Genomic DNA, 13,925 nt, shown 5'->3' with positions numbered 1-13,925 from the left:
GGGACTCTGGCGAAACCTTGCTGCCTATGCCTATCCTTTCAGAAGCCCTTTAACCTCGATAACCTGCTAACCTGGATAACCCATCTTACCTTTGCAGCTGATCAGGCCGCTCCAACTAACCGTTTGGCTGCCCTGCCCAAAGGTAATTGATACTAATCACGGGCCCTGGCCAGGGCTCTCTCTAAGTTCCCGGGGAGAAATCTTGAGGAGAAAGATGCCTCGGGCGAGGACGGCACACTGCAGGCTGGTGGGCAGCCCTCTCCATGCCCCACCACATGTGGTTTCTTCTCAGGTGCTCACGGCCACCTGCCTCCCTGAGCCGTATCCCAGCCCTGCAGACTGAGCATAGCGGTTCTGGGCTTCTGTTCCCCCCATTGTTTGCCCTCCACCACACACCCCCGCTGTTCCCCCAGCTCTCCTCAGAAGTGCTAAGGGCTGGTCAGGAAAGCTATAGACTCATCATTTGACAGATTCCCACATCTGTTACTATCTGTGTACAATTTCCAGTTTCCACACCGCTAATATGAGCTCGCACGACTCGCTTTCCAGGTCCTTCTAGTAGCCAGCCAAATCGTAGAGATAGCTGGTTACCCCTTCCTATGGGTAGATGAACGTCCCTTCAGGTCAGGACAGTACTAACACTGGCTAGAGCTGTCCCAGGGAGATTAGAGTCCCAAAAAGTTTTCTCCCTCACTCCTGTAGGGATGCCCTTTCTGTCCTGCGCCCATCACTGAAATTTCTAGACTAAATCTGTTTCCCATCTGGCCTATTCTTTGTATCTTCCCCATTATCTTCACCTATCTGCCCTGCTCAGCACTCCAGACCCCTGCCAGGCTCTGGTGCCTTCCGAGCCCTGGCACACGGAGTAAAAGGCAGTTGTCATGAGAGTCTAGAGCCCCGTGCCTCTTCCTCGGCTTCTCTGAGTGGAGCAGGGCTCGGGGGAAAGCTGCAGCCTTACTCCACAGGCTCTGACAGGTCCGCAGGAACAGGATGGATGGCCCAGTTCTCTCTTGCCCTGCCTGCTCCTTTGTATTTCCTTGCTCCATGTTCTTTGATCATCTTTATCTCCCTTTTTCCCTGGAGGTGTGGGGGTAGTCCCTGCACTGGCCCTCCAGGGTAGACTGGGTTGGTTCCTGCTGGTGGTGGACAACCCCGGGGACTTGTCCAGGACAGGTGCCACCCCATAGAGAAGGACTGGCTTAACTCTGCTTGTCTGCATATGGTGACTTCTCCCTCTGCTGCCAGGGCGCCCAGAGCGACCCCGTGACCTGGAGCTCACTGACTTGGCTGAAAGGAGCGTGAGGCTGACCTGGATCCCGGGGGATGATAACAACAGTCCCATCACAGGTCAGCTTACACAGAGGACTGGTAGTGGGTCCTCCTTGGTGTCTGCTCCCAACTCTGCCCCTCTAGACTCATGCACAGAAGCCTCGGTCCCCTCCTGTGTCCGGGTAGGACTTCCCCATGTGCCACTGTCAACCAAAGGAAGGTTATCGAAATGAATGGGCACTAAGGAGGGCGTATTTATGGATCGGGGCTTTGTGACTCAGCTTCTGAAACAGCTCTGGTCCCTTTGTCCACTCAGACTACGTTGTCCAGTTTGAAGAGGACCAGTTCCAACCAGGAGTTTGGCACGATCACTCCAAGTTCCCAGGCAGTGTCAACTCAGCTGTCCTCCAGCTGTCTCCATACGTCAACTACCAGTTCCGGGTCATCGCTGTCAATGAGGTCGGGAGCAGCCACCCCAGCCTCCCATCTGAGCGCTACCGAACCAGCGGAGCACGTGAGTACTTGAGCTGCCCCAGGCTCCCCGAGGTCACACCGACTCCCCCAAGCTCCCAGCCACAGGAACTTGGACAATATACCTACCTCTTTAGGGCCTGGGTTCCTCACCTGTGTGACAGAACAGTAATGACATTCTGCACTCTCCTGTTTGAACATACATGTCAGCTACTTACTGCTATGCTTAGCACATAATAAATGTGCAATAAATATTAACTGCCACTTGATTATTATCAATTTTTCTTGATTATCTGACTGAAAGGGGAGAGCTATGGCAAAGGTGTACAGATATATATAATCATGTATATAATATAATATAATATTATATATATATATACACATATACATACACATACATATACATATATATTAATCTGGTCTTACATTGGATTTCTTTTCCCAAAACACTTGGATAATGTTTACATTTCTGAGCTCACACCAGCTCCTAGAGGAGGGAATGCCTCCCCTAAAACATTAAACAGATAAGCCAGCGTGGTGTGAAACATACTTAGCGGGCCATCTATGAAGGAGCGGATTGTCCATGTGGTGTTGGCACATTGAAAAGCCTGAGGATAAGTGCTGTCTGGTAAAGGATTGAAATGTAAAAGGAATTAACCCTGCTTTGGGGATTTAAGTTTCAGCCAGGAGTACATATGCTCAGGAGAAAAAGAGAGTGAGTTCATTAAATAGCGATTCTGAGAAGAGCCAGCACTAGAAGGGGGGCCAGTCAGGTGGGAGGGAGACAGATTTCTTCCCGCGCCCTCGTAAGGCACAGATGGGACTTCCACTTTGTGTCTGTTTGGATTCCAGCCCCTGAGTCCAATCCTGGCGATGTGAAGGGGGAGGGGACGAGGAAGAACAACATGGAGATCACATGGACGGTAAGGGTCCTTCCCCACCCCAGCCTGCAACAAGGTGCTCACCTGGTAGTGGGCACCTGGGAGCCCTTTCTCTTCAAGTCCCTGGTGCCCTGTTCAAGGCTGTTTCCAGCCCTCTCGGCTGACTTTGGGGCACAGGCCATAGTATGGTCCCAACTATCTAGCTGGTTTGAGGGTCACTGCTGTCTGAAAACCAAACTCATATACAAGCCAGGCATTCAGAAATCACACCAGTGAGCAGAGCAGGGTTTCAGAGCAGGGATAGGAGCAAAGGTTGGTAGAACTTGGGATTGACTAGAGCGACATGAGAAATACAAGAGGGAAGGGAAAGGCCAGCACAGATTATTCTTTATTTGAGGGACAGCAGCTTTCCCAGGATGAGGTTAAAAAAAAATGCTGCCACACTTGAATGGGAGAGAGTGGAGATATAAAGGGTGCAGGATGGCGGTGGGGGGCGGGGAGTCTTTGGAAGTAAAGAACAGGAGGAAGGTAAGGACCCGCCCAGGTGGCCTGATAGCACTTGTGGCTGGACCTCTGAGTTACGAGCTTCCTTTATATAACAGATGTCCCTTATCATGCGACAGTCCAGGGAAGTTTTATGGTCCACTCAAGTCAGTGGTCCAAGGTCAGTGGTCCATTAACCCTTCAAAGGTGACCAAGTTCCATAGTCTACCAGTCTGGCGGACATCATGGAGAATGCCAGCAACACAAAACAGACTAATTAGGAGACATGCAGGTTAGGCTTCAGGAAAGACCTGGGAGAAACACCAGGTCCACGCTTGATGTGAGCTGGGTCCTTGCTGTGGGGCTGGGGCCGGGCTCGCTTCTTCCTGAAGAGGGCTTGGATACCTCGAAAGGCTTCTTCCAGGTCAGGATTATCAAATCCCCTCTTCATATTGGCTCGCTGGCTACATTTTCCAAACCAGAATTGGGATGTGTGGTCTCAAAAAAATCATTTTCTGGGTTAGAGAGATGTCTTTAGGCATTTGCCTGCAAAGCCTAAGGACCCAGGTTTGATTCCCTAGTACCTACATAAGCCAGATGCATAAGGTGACCCACGCATCTGGAGTTCATTTGCGATTACTGGAGGCCCTGGTGCATCCATTCTCTTTCCATGTGCATCTTTCTCTTTCGCAAATAAATATTTTTTAAAATAAAAAGACTTTAAAAACTACTTATAAGTCTGAAAGATACAAATGCAGCCAGTACCATAAGTAATGGATGGGGGGATATAGTGCTCAAAATCGTGACCAGCCCTGTCACTCTGAGGGCCAGGACTCCGGCAGCCCTGGCCAGGTGCTCTGGGCTGAACACAAGTTCTGGACACCTGGTTCTGAGTGCAAGCTCCAGGAGAATAAAGAAAACGCCCCCCCCACACATCTGTAAATAGTTCTGTGTTGAAGGCATGGCGGACATGAGGATTTGGTAGAACTGTGGTCAGTTCTCGAACTGTGAGCTGATCAGCAGGAGGCATGCTTTTGTTAGAGCCAAATGTCTTCTCGTTCTCACTCTGGAGAGGAGGGTGCTGTCGTCGGCCTTTGGTTTGTCATTGCTACTGTCTTAGGAAGGCAGTACACCAAAAGACTTTGCTCCTTGTGCACCTGTTTTGCTCCTTGTGTCACTGTGACTTGGCTCCAAGTCAAAGGGACTGTCTCCTATGAAGCTTTTATCATAGGAAATCTAGGTGCCGCCAAGTTCCTAGGACTCTGGGATCTCCAGGCCATGTTCCCTGTTCTATTCTTCAAAAGGACTGGCCAATACTATGGAGGCCCAAGTAGAGTACTTGGCACAGGCAGAGAGGGAATTCTGTGGGTGGCCCCAAACTCCTCGCCAGCACCCTGTCCACCCTTGCCTGCCTGTCTGTCTCTCCCTGCACAGCCCATGAACGCCACCTCTGCCTTTGGCCCCAACCTGCGCTACATTGTCAAGTGGAGACGGAGAGAGACCCGAGAGACCTGGAACAACGTCACGGTGTGGGGCTCTCGCTACGTGGTGGGGCAGACTCCTGTCTATGTGCCCTACGAGATCCGTGTCCAGGCCGAAAATGACTTTGGGAAGGGCCCCGAGCCTGACACCGTCATCGGGTACTCCGGTGAAGATTGTGAGTCCCCACCCACCTCCCCTTCCTGGCAGGACCCTCTCACTGCCAATTGCCTCTCACAGGATGGGAACCTCAGGGCAGGTCATGGGAGGGCAAGTGGTTCCCAAGAAAGAGGGGCTCCCCTGCAGTGGCCTAGAGTACATGGCCGGAGTAGCGATAATGCCCTCTGAACACGTCCACACTCAGCCTAGCACACTGCGGTAGTGACACTCCACAGCGAGAAAGGCTTGCCAGGACTCGGTGACAGCAAGTGTCACGCGTGAACATCAGACCAGATCTTCAGATCTTCAGCCAGGCTGCTTGGTTGCCAAGCCATGCTGGCACTTAGCTGTCAGGACCAACAGACAAAGAACTACAGATGCTCCAAGGAATCCGGACACAGGCCAGGCAGGGAATAGGCCAGACTCCCGCAGACAGGGGCAGCCTTGAGGCAGTGGACGTCCGTAGAGCCCTGACAGGGCTGTCCCTCACCTACCAACCTGCCAGCATTCCAGCAGTACCCCTGGCCCTTAGAATTGAACGTTTAAAAAAAAAAAAAAAAGATGCTTTAAGAGGCTGGCTCTAGGAAAATAAACACTCCACACATGCTCCTGCAGCAGGGCAGAGAGCAGAAGGGGCTGTTACAGGAGAGGCAGTGACCCTCCCTTTCCAGGGGCTGTAGGGCCACACTCCCTTCCTGAGCAAGATAAAGGGACCTCCCCTGTGCAGGCAATGTTTCCTGCTGGCAGTAAACAGATGCACACTCAAAAGCAAGTACTGATACTAGGTGAACAGCTTTAGAGGCAAGTAGCAAGGCCCATGAGCCTTTTCAAGGGCTAGCAGGAAGCCATTGCGGCCCTCTGCGCTTTGGTGGGCACTCTTGAGTCGCTGGCTCCTGGGAGGTCTGCCCCTGGTGGCAGCGGCTGTGGGCTCAAGAGCGCGGTGTCATCAGCCTGCAGCCCAGCAGCAGCCCCGGCACCTCATGTTAGCACCTCCTATCGGCCAGCCCCACCCAGAAGCCCAAAAACCAGGTTCCCAGGGTGTCCGGAGACAGCAGCCTCCCAGGTCACAGAGCAGGAAGGGAAGGCAGAGAATGGCATAGGGAAGGGGGTGTCATGTGAGCTCTGCACATGTGTGTCACAAATAATTGCCCCCTAAATATGTGTAGGCAGAGGTATAGGCATCTGAACTGCCATCCTTTTGCCCTGGAGTACCCAGTATGCAGTAGAGTATATGTACAGACCATCAGAGAACATTTCAGAGGGGACCCCAAAGTCTGAGGGCCAGCCCTGCTTGCGTAACCGGCTGTCTGTCCCAACACATTGCAGATCCCAGAGCTGCACCCACCGAAGTTAAAATCCGGGTCATGAACAGCACAGCCATCAGCCTTCAGTGGAACCGCGTCTACTCTGACACGGTCCAGGGCCAGCTCAGAGAATACCGAGTGAGAAAGCCAGTGCCCACCCTTCTAACCACCTGCTCACTAACCAGGGCAAGGGGGTAGCAGACATGGGGCGTAGGGGATTTGGAAAGGGTCCTAGGGTTATTTACGGAATCTCAGGGTGATTCAAGATAATGTCTAGGATTCAAAACCATACCTAGAGAAAAACATATGCATGCTGTGTTTTTGGTGTGTTCGTGTGTGTGTGTGTGTGTGTGTGTGTCATAGCAACAGGGATATGTCCTGAGAAACGCATCGCTGGATGAGGGTGTCATTGTGCCAGTATCAGAGTTAAATGGCATGGGTCATTTACTCTGCATGGTCTCCCGATGCCTTCAGCAGAAACAGAAAACACAAGATGTGTGACACTGTTGCCAGCTTAGCACGGCCAACTGCTTTATCATAAACTATCTTTTCCAAGCAGAGAGATAAGGTGTATCAAATAGGGACCAGGAGCACAGCTCAGGGATAGAGTGCTTGACTAGCGTGCATGAGGCCCTGAGTTTGACTCCCAGCCCTGCAAAAAGAAAAAGTCCAAAATAATGATAAAGTAAATAATATAAAACAATCACATATCAAGTAGTACGCACCATTCATAACTTATTTGCTGGCTCATTCACCCAGCATCCCCACAAACATAAGATGCTGCGGTAAGACAGTATGATGGCTTATGATACCATCGATAGGTGATGGGACACTCTCAGCTCTGTGACCGTCCGAGGACCACTGTCATTTACACGGTCCCTCGCTGACAGAAGCTTCGCGTGGCTGGTGTCTGCGTGCATGAGCCCATACCCAGATGTGTCTTGTGAATGTACTGAGAGGTCCTGCTCAGCAAGAACCCCTGTGATGGTACTGAGTGCCACTTGGTGTTTCATTGTCCGTCACACATGCGTGGACAGACACACACGTATCTTCATGTGCAGGGTTGAGGCAATGAGCCCCGCTCCTCCCCTTGGAGGCCGCCGCTGAGCTGTTTGCTTCCCCCAGCCTGGCTTTGAAAGTCATACTAACAGACAAAAGCCACCAAAAGGTGCACGTGGCCTCCCAGGTGTCACAGCCAACTCCACTACTCAGCCCAGACACCTTACCAAGGCTCTGACGTCTCCTGTCCGGGAGCAGTTTCTACTAGTTTTTAAAAGGCTGAGCCAAGGTGGGGAGAGGGAAAGGAAGTCCTGGGGGGGGGGGGCCAGTGACATGGGGCTGTCCCTCAGGAAAAGCTGCATTTTAGCTGGCTGCACAATGAGAAAAGATACAACCTGGGTTATTACTGGATCTGTGACCTCTGAATCATCAAGACCTCAGAGTTGGCTGAAGGACAGTTGGGGACAGACAGAAAGGGTTAGCCCCTTCTTGGTACATAAACTTGACAATCACCAGATGATGTGTTTTGGAACTAGCTCCTGACTCCTGACTGTTAACTTTAACTTTTAACCTACTTGCCTGGAGATTTTTTTTTTTTTTTCTGGATAAAGTGCCCATTGGGTCCCCTTACTTCACTGGTGACCGCTGTGACACAGCTCACTGGTGGCTTCTTACCTAGTGCTAACCAGACCTCCGCTGTGCCAACACTACCACCCTGCAAGGCCATTCTGTCCATGCAAGTTCTGCCACTTGCAGCCCCTTCCCTCACTGACCTGGACCTGGGACTGTCGTCTCTAAAGACCTTCAACAATCTGAGATCACTTGGCTTCAAAGGACTAAGTTAACCTTGGCTCACATTCAGACAGTTTGGGGCAGCTGGCTTCTTGGGTGCTCATCCACTGCCCCTCTAAACTGTACTAATGCAAGATGAGGTGATCTTGGGCACAGGACTCCTGGCTCGTATCTGTGATTCTGGCATGGACTTCCTGAGCAACGTGCTACCCAGCTTGGAAATAAGCCTCCTGATGGGCCAGCGCAGATATAAGTTTGGCCAAGTTAGCCATTCCCCAAAGTGGTGGCATGGCTCAGAAAAATGAGTGAAACCACACAGCTCTCTCTCATGTTCAGTCGTTCGTTTTCGCTAGTGGCCAATGAGCGAGGACCATGAGGCTGCTCCCCCACCCTGTGTGGGACGGATGAGGTTATTTGAGACGGGGAGCCCGTACCAAGCAAAGGGAAGGTGGTCGCTATCACCACTAACCACTAACCCGGCCCTGCTGCCAGCCCCTCACCAACCTGCCTCTGTCCCGAAGGCCTACTACTGGAGGGAGAGCAGCTTGCTGAAGAACCTGTGGGTGTCTCAGAAGAGACAGCAAGCCAGCTTCCCTGGTGACCGCCCCAGGGGTGTGGTGGGCCGCCTCTTCCCCTACAGCAACTACAAGCTGGAAATGGTTGTGGTCAATGGGAGAGGCGACGGCCCTCGCAGCGAAACCAAGGAGTTCACCACCCCAGAAGGAGGTAGGTCTGCCCCACAATTTTAAGGGATGGGGCAGGACAAGGGTCATGCCACCAGTGGGCCTGGAGCAGCTCCAGCGTGGCTTGGCATGGACAGCACCTTCAGACCTCGGCCTGGCCTTGGAGAGCTGATGACCTGACGCTGAGCGGCCTTGCCCACAGAGCGCCCCATCACCAAGGTGTCCTGCCTGACAAGAGCTTGTGTCTCAAGAGGCCTGTGCTATTTGAATGCATTCCAGATGCTGTCATGCACACTGATCCCCCCTAGAACACTGTGGGGCCCGGACTGCCCTAGCCACCTGCAAGGTGAAGGCCACATGTACATCCGGCCACCTGATGTCCAGTTCACCAGCTCCCAAGACCTATACACGTCTCCACAGCATCGAGAAGCACTCATGAGAGTTGGCCTGTGTGTAGAGTGTGCAGAATGTGTCCTGTGCTACCCTGACCTCCGACAGGCTGATGGCTTGATTTGACCCTGGGGTCCAGACACCTCCCCATCTCTGTCCCTCCCCAGGCCTCTTTTATCCTCTTGGTATTGGCTTTGTTGCTTTCTATTTCTCTTCCCTCCCTAACTGTTATTTTCCCGTTTTTCTACTCCTCCTCCTGTCTCCTCTCCTTTGTTCTTCCCTTTTGTTTTCTCGATCTCTCTCTCCCTCCTCCTCAGTTGAGTTCCATCATCAGCCTCTCTCCGTCACTCCCACCCTTGCTCTGACCTCGGTCTATTTCTCTTCCTGCCTGGACTCTCAGCCCAGAGGCTGGAGCCACTACTAGAGCCAGTGGTGAGAGCCCTTGACTGAGGCCTGGGAACTGGGAACTGAACCCTTGTCACCAAACAGCTCTGCCTGCTTCCCTGCCTGGGAGTGGCTCTGCTGAGTTTAGAGGTTTATTTGCAGGATCAGAGCCTAATGTGTGCAGAGCCCAGGATAGTTACCAAAGGAAAACTTGATGGCCCTCCTCCTCACTAATGGTGCCATCAGAATCTCGGTGCGCTGGGTCTCGTACAAGTGAAAGCATGTCCCAGGATAGGCAGCAGGCTCTGCCCTCAGGGTTCCGTGGGTTCTGGTTCAGCAGAGGTCCATGAGGTCACGCCTGTGCTTTGTTTTCTGTGTGTTCTCCTCATCCTACCTGCTCCGCTCCCCTCCCCTCATCTCCCCGCTCCCTCCTCCTTCCCCAAGTACCCAGTGCCCCCAGGAGGTTCCGAGTCCGGCAGCCCAACCTGGAGACCATCAACCTGGAATGGGATCACCCGGAACACCCCAATGGGATCCTGATTGGATACACTCTCAAATACGTGGCCTGTAGGTTTTGGCTTTTGCTTTCTCCGTGCAGAACCACAAACCTGTTCAGATGAGTCTCCTAAGGAAATGGGGGCAGGAAGCCTATGGGTACAGAGGGCATGGTGGGGGGACAGTACTTCAGGAAGCAGGAGAGACCTCACACAGCTCTCTGTGGCAACTTCTAGTCTGGTGGCTGAGAAAGGGACCTCTTACCTAATAGAAAGTCCCAGCCCTTGAGGAGATCCAGCAACTACACCTATCTAGGGAAGAGTCCTTATCCTTGGTGCTTCCACCTGATGAGCAGTGTGTGCAAGGGGTCCACAGACACCTTCAGAAGGTCTCACTTGGTAAGACGGCAATACATTACAGCAGATAGGCTACAATGGTGACTCAAATCAGGGCCACAGGTTAGGAAGTCCTCACCTCAGAACCCCAGCATCATGATGCAAGAACAGGAGTGTCGTCACACATGAAAATAACTTTAAGCCAGGCTGGAGAGATGGCTTAGCAGTTGAGGAGCTTGCCTGCAAAGCCTAAGGATCCATGTTCAATTCTCCAGATCCCACATAAGCCAGATACACAAAGGTGAGGCAAGTGCAAGGTCGCACATGCCCGCTAGGTGGCGCAAGCATCTGGAGTTTGATTGAAGTAGTTGAGGCCCTGGTGTGCCAATGCTCTCACTCTCTCTAAAATTAAAAAAAAAAAAAATTTAACCCTTCTAGTGTAGGCAATCCTTATTTCACTGTGACACTCAAAAGGCCAAGTGTTGTGTTGTTAAACAATTTAGTATCCAGCCCTCTACCTCTGTATCATTTGCTGTTCTGAATTGATCTCTGGACCTGCCCCCTTTGCTGATGCATTGAGTGTGGCTTTTTATAAAGAAGGCAGTAACGTCAGAGACCCTGGGGGACTTGCCCCAGTTCTATTTGAACATAAGAAGAGGAACTGAAGAGACCTGTCCTTGTCAGAAGGGTTTGGGAAGTATAAACTGAATCTTTCAGTATCGATCACACGACTTTGCAGTAAGCTAGAGACATTGGGATCGGTGAAGAAGCGCTAACCTTGGGCTGTAATCAAAGAGCAGGGAAGGAGTGGCTGCCCAGTACTCTGCCTTCCAACCAAGCTTTGAAGGTCACCAGCCACAGTTCCCCTGCCAGAAAGTCAAGAAGGTAGCTGTAAAGCTGCAGGTTATGTAACCCAGTCGGTAAACGTTGCTAAACTTTTTTCTACTCACCTCTCTCCCCAGTTAATGGGACCAAAATGGGAAAGCAGGTGGTGGAAAACTTCTCTCCCAATCAGACCAAGTACTCAGTGCAGAGAGCAGACCCTGTGTCCCGCTACCGCTTCACCCTCAGCGCCAGGACACAGGTGGGCTCTGGGGAAGCCATCACAGAGGAGTCTCCAGCGCCCCCGAATGAAGGTAGGTCCTTGGTGCCAGCCTCTGGGGTGAAACGCCCTGGCTAATTCAGACACCTAGAGAGATCCTTCTAATGCCGGGCCTGGCCTTCCGTGATGGAGCGGAAGGGAGCCCACGGGTCACCAGGACCACCAGTCTTGGATACCAAGATAGAGGTGCCAGCACTGTATCTTGAAAAGTCAGTACTCTTTAGACATGCAGGCAGACCTGGACCCCCACTTTGCCTTGACTGGCTCAGCCACTTAATGACGACCATCTTTCCTTGTAAAGGAATAGGGAAAAGTGTGTGGGTCGCAAGGATATGAGAGAAAGCACTTCCCAAGGCCATGTGGGGCTAAGGAAGTAAAGTAGCATGCTCGTAGTTGCTTCCTGAATTGATCAAGAGTAGAGCAGGAATATGATCTCCCCTGAAAGCCTGACTTAGATGAGTATCCTGCTGCAGAGAGAAGTGGGGGCTGGGAGACAGCCTTTTGCCAAGCCAGCTGCTCACAGCAAGTGAGCTCATACCCAGGTCCTGAAATGTTCCAGCTAGGCGTCCCTCTCCAGAGCTGCACTGCCCTAAACCTCCACTAGAGGGTACTCCTGGCTCACTCACACATACTGGCTTCAGTGGTAAACTACCAGAGAGGCACGAAAACAAAAGCCTCAGTATTGGTGGCCCCTTGTAAAACGAAGGTACACCCTGCCTCTCCAAAGGCACATTGGTCTATGCAACAACCATTTCTACTTTTATTATGTGTTTATTTATTTATTTATTTGCAAACAGAGAAAGATAGATAGAGAGAATGGGTATGCCAAGGCCTCTAGCCCACCGCAAATGCATTCCAGATGCATGTGCCACTTTGTGCATCTGGCTTTATGGGGGCACTGAGGAATCAAACCTGGATCATTAGGCTTTGCAGGCAAGCACCTTACCTGATAAGCAGTCTCTCCAGCCCAATAGCCGTTTCTTGAACACCCACAATGTACCATGCCAGACACTACACCTGAAACAAGACAAAAACGTAATGGGAAGTTCACACAGTGTATAGACAAGGTCTGATTGTAGGCCTAAATGACGCGGTGCAGAGGGTGTAGATTCGTTCTTCAAAGGCCAGGCTCCAAAGAAGAGATGGAGAGAGCAGGAGTCCCAGGGGCTCCCATGTGATCAAGCCTAGTACTTCCCCCAGAAGGTGCCGTTGGCCTAACCTTGACCTGAATGAGGTCTGCGGAGCACCTCCCAACCTGCATTCCAGGGAGCACGGTGCTTCCAAGGCTTCAGCCCAAGCACCCAGGCAGGTGGCAAGGAGGTGGGCAGAAGCTCAAGGAGGGCTGGCAGTGCTGTGGGTCCCTCTCTGCTCTCGTAGATCAAGAGAAATCACAACGAGCTCCCCTCCTGGTGTCCTCAGCCGAGCCCTGGGCACTCGGGAAGTTATTAGGGCTGGGAGACTTTGGGTTCATGATTGATGAAGGCTGTTACCCGAGAGGCTTCCAGGCCATCATATATTTTCTCCGTAGTTCCGGAGTTATACCCAGAGCCTCCCCACCCCCATCTCCACTCAGCACAGGACAGCAGACAAAGCCCCTCTGTGTAGCCACAGCCACCACCACAGGGCAAGGTCTGCAGCTCCAGGGGACAATAGAACAAAGACGTTTTCTTCTCAACTTAGAATTTGGGGGATTTGGGGGATTTGTTCCAGAGTTCTCAATGCACAATTGGGTTCTTAATTTCATGTAGTACAACTGGTAGGAAACAAGAAAAATTGAGGAAGTAGAATTCCAGGTCAAGGTCTTCGGAGCTCCAGTGTGAGATGGGGGGAGGGTTAGCCAAGTATACTCCCCTCCTCTGTCCACCCCTCCATCCTCAACTCCTGGCATCTTAGAGAATAACTCAACCAGGCCATGGTGGGATTCACCCTTGTGGAAAGACCTGGGGTAGTGACATGCTCCTGTTACCTCTCCTATGTGGCTAGTCCTTGAATAGAGGTTGAAACAAAGCATTTAAAAGGTGTCCAAGAGCTGGGCATGGTGGTACACGCCTTTAATCCCAGCACTTGGGAGGCAGAGGTAGGAGGATCGCTGTGAGTTCAAGGCCACCCTGAGACTACATAGTGAATACCAGGTCAGACTGAGCTGGAGTGAGACCCTAGCTCAAAAAAAAAAAAAAAAAAAAAAAAAAAAAAAGAGGGAGAGAAAGAAAGAAAAAACGGTGTCCAAACCCCACATGGGAAGATAAGAACCTGTCTGATTCCACTGGGGGGCTGCCTGTGACACCTTGAACATCATGTCACATCCTCAGGTGGCAGTTAGCACCTAGCCACACAACTGGAATGAGATTTGAGCCGAACCTTCTCAGCTTGCTCGTCCTGTGATTTCACCTGTGCTGTTTTCTCTTCCCTCTCTCATCCTCTCTCTCCCTCTCTCTGGCCACCTTGGGCGCTGTGTCTGAAGCCACTCCAACTGCAGGTACCGTACCAGCAGCAGAGGTAATGGGCATGGCATGGGGCAGTGCAGGTAGAGCATAGCCCAGGCGGGCCAGGGCCAAGCTGGAGGGAGAGGCTCATGCTGAAAGCACGCTCCAGACTCACCCTTTCAGTGGTGGGGAGGGCAGACTTTGAGTGAAGGTGTAAGTACAAGCACGGAGCAGAGGAAGAGAGCAGGTGTGTTCTCCCCGTCACTTACTGTTTGC

General features: G+C 51.9%; 1 protein-coding gene across 8 annotated transcripts in view; it reads left to right on the top strand.

The window, feature by feature from the left end:
• Nfasc (neurofascin) overlaps positions 1-13,925 on the top strand; it is a 200,245-nt gene that overhangs the window by 162,002 nt on the left and 24,318 nt on the right. For 5 of the 8 annotated variants that reach the window (XM_004663557.3, XM_045150386.1, XM_045150409.1 and 2 more), the window contains 8 exons: positions 98-142; positions 1,246-1,347; positions 1,586-1,783; positions 2,593-2,663; positions 4,539-4,761; positions 9,739-9,861; positions 11,087-11,260; positions 13,688-13,702. In XM_004663557.3, coding sequence (XP_004663614.2) covers positions 98-142; positions 1,246-1,347; positions 1,586-1,783; positions 2,593-2,663; positions 4,539-4,761; positions 9,739-9,861; positions 11,087-11,260; positions 13,688-13,702 — 951 coding nt within the window. Of the gene's footprint in view, positions 1-97; positions 143-1,245; positions 1,348-1,585; positions 1,784-2,592; positions 2,664-4,538; positions 4,762-6,068; positions 6,185-8,358; positions 8,564-9,227; positions 9,507-9,738; positions 9,862-11,086; positions 11,261-13,687; positions 13,703-13,925 lie in introns of those variants that run through there. The other 3 variants (XM_045150421.1, XM_045150394.1, XM_045150415.1) reach the window with 3 other exon arrangements.

The sequence above is a fragment of the Jaculus jaculus genome, chromosome 1, assembly GCF_020740685.1.
Source record: "Jaculus jaculus isolate mJacJac1 chromosome 1, mJacJac1.mat.Y.cur, whole genome shotgun sequence".
In the NCBI taxonomy this organism is placed as follows: Eukaryota; Metazoa; Chordata; class Mammalia; order Rodentia; family Dipodidae; genus Jaculus; species Jaculus jaculus.
The sequence above is the reverse complement of the archived record's forward strand: the minus strand, read 5'-3'. Positions and strand labels throughout refer to the sequence as shown.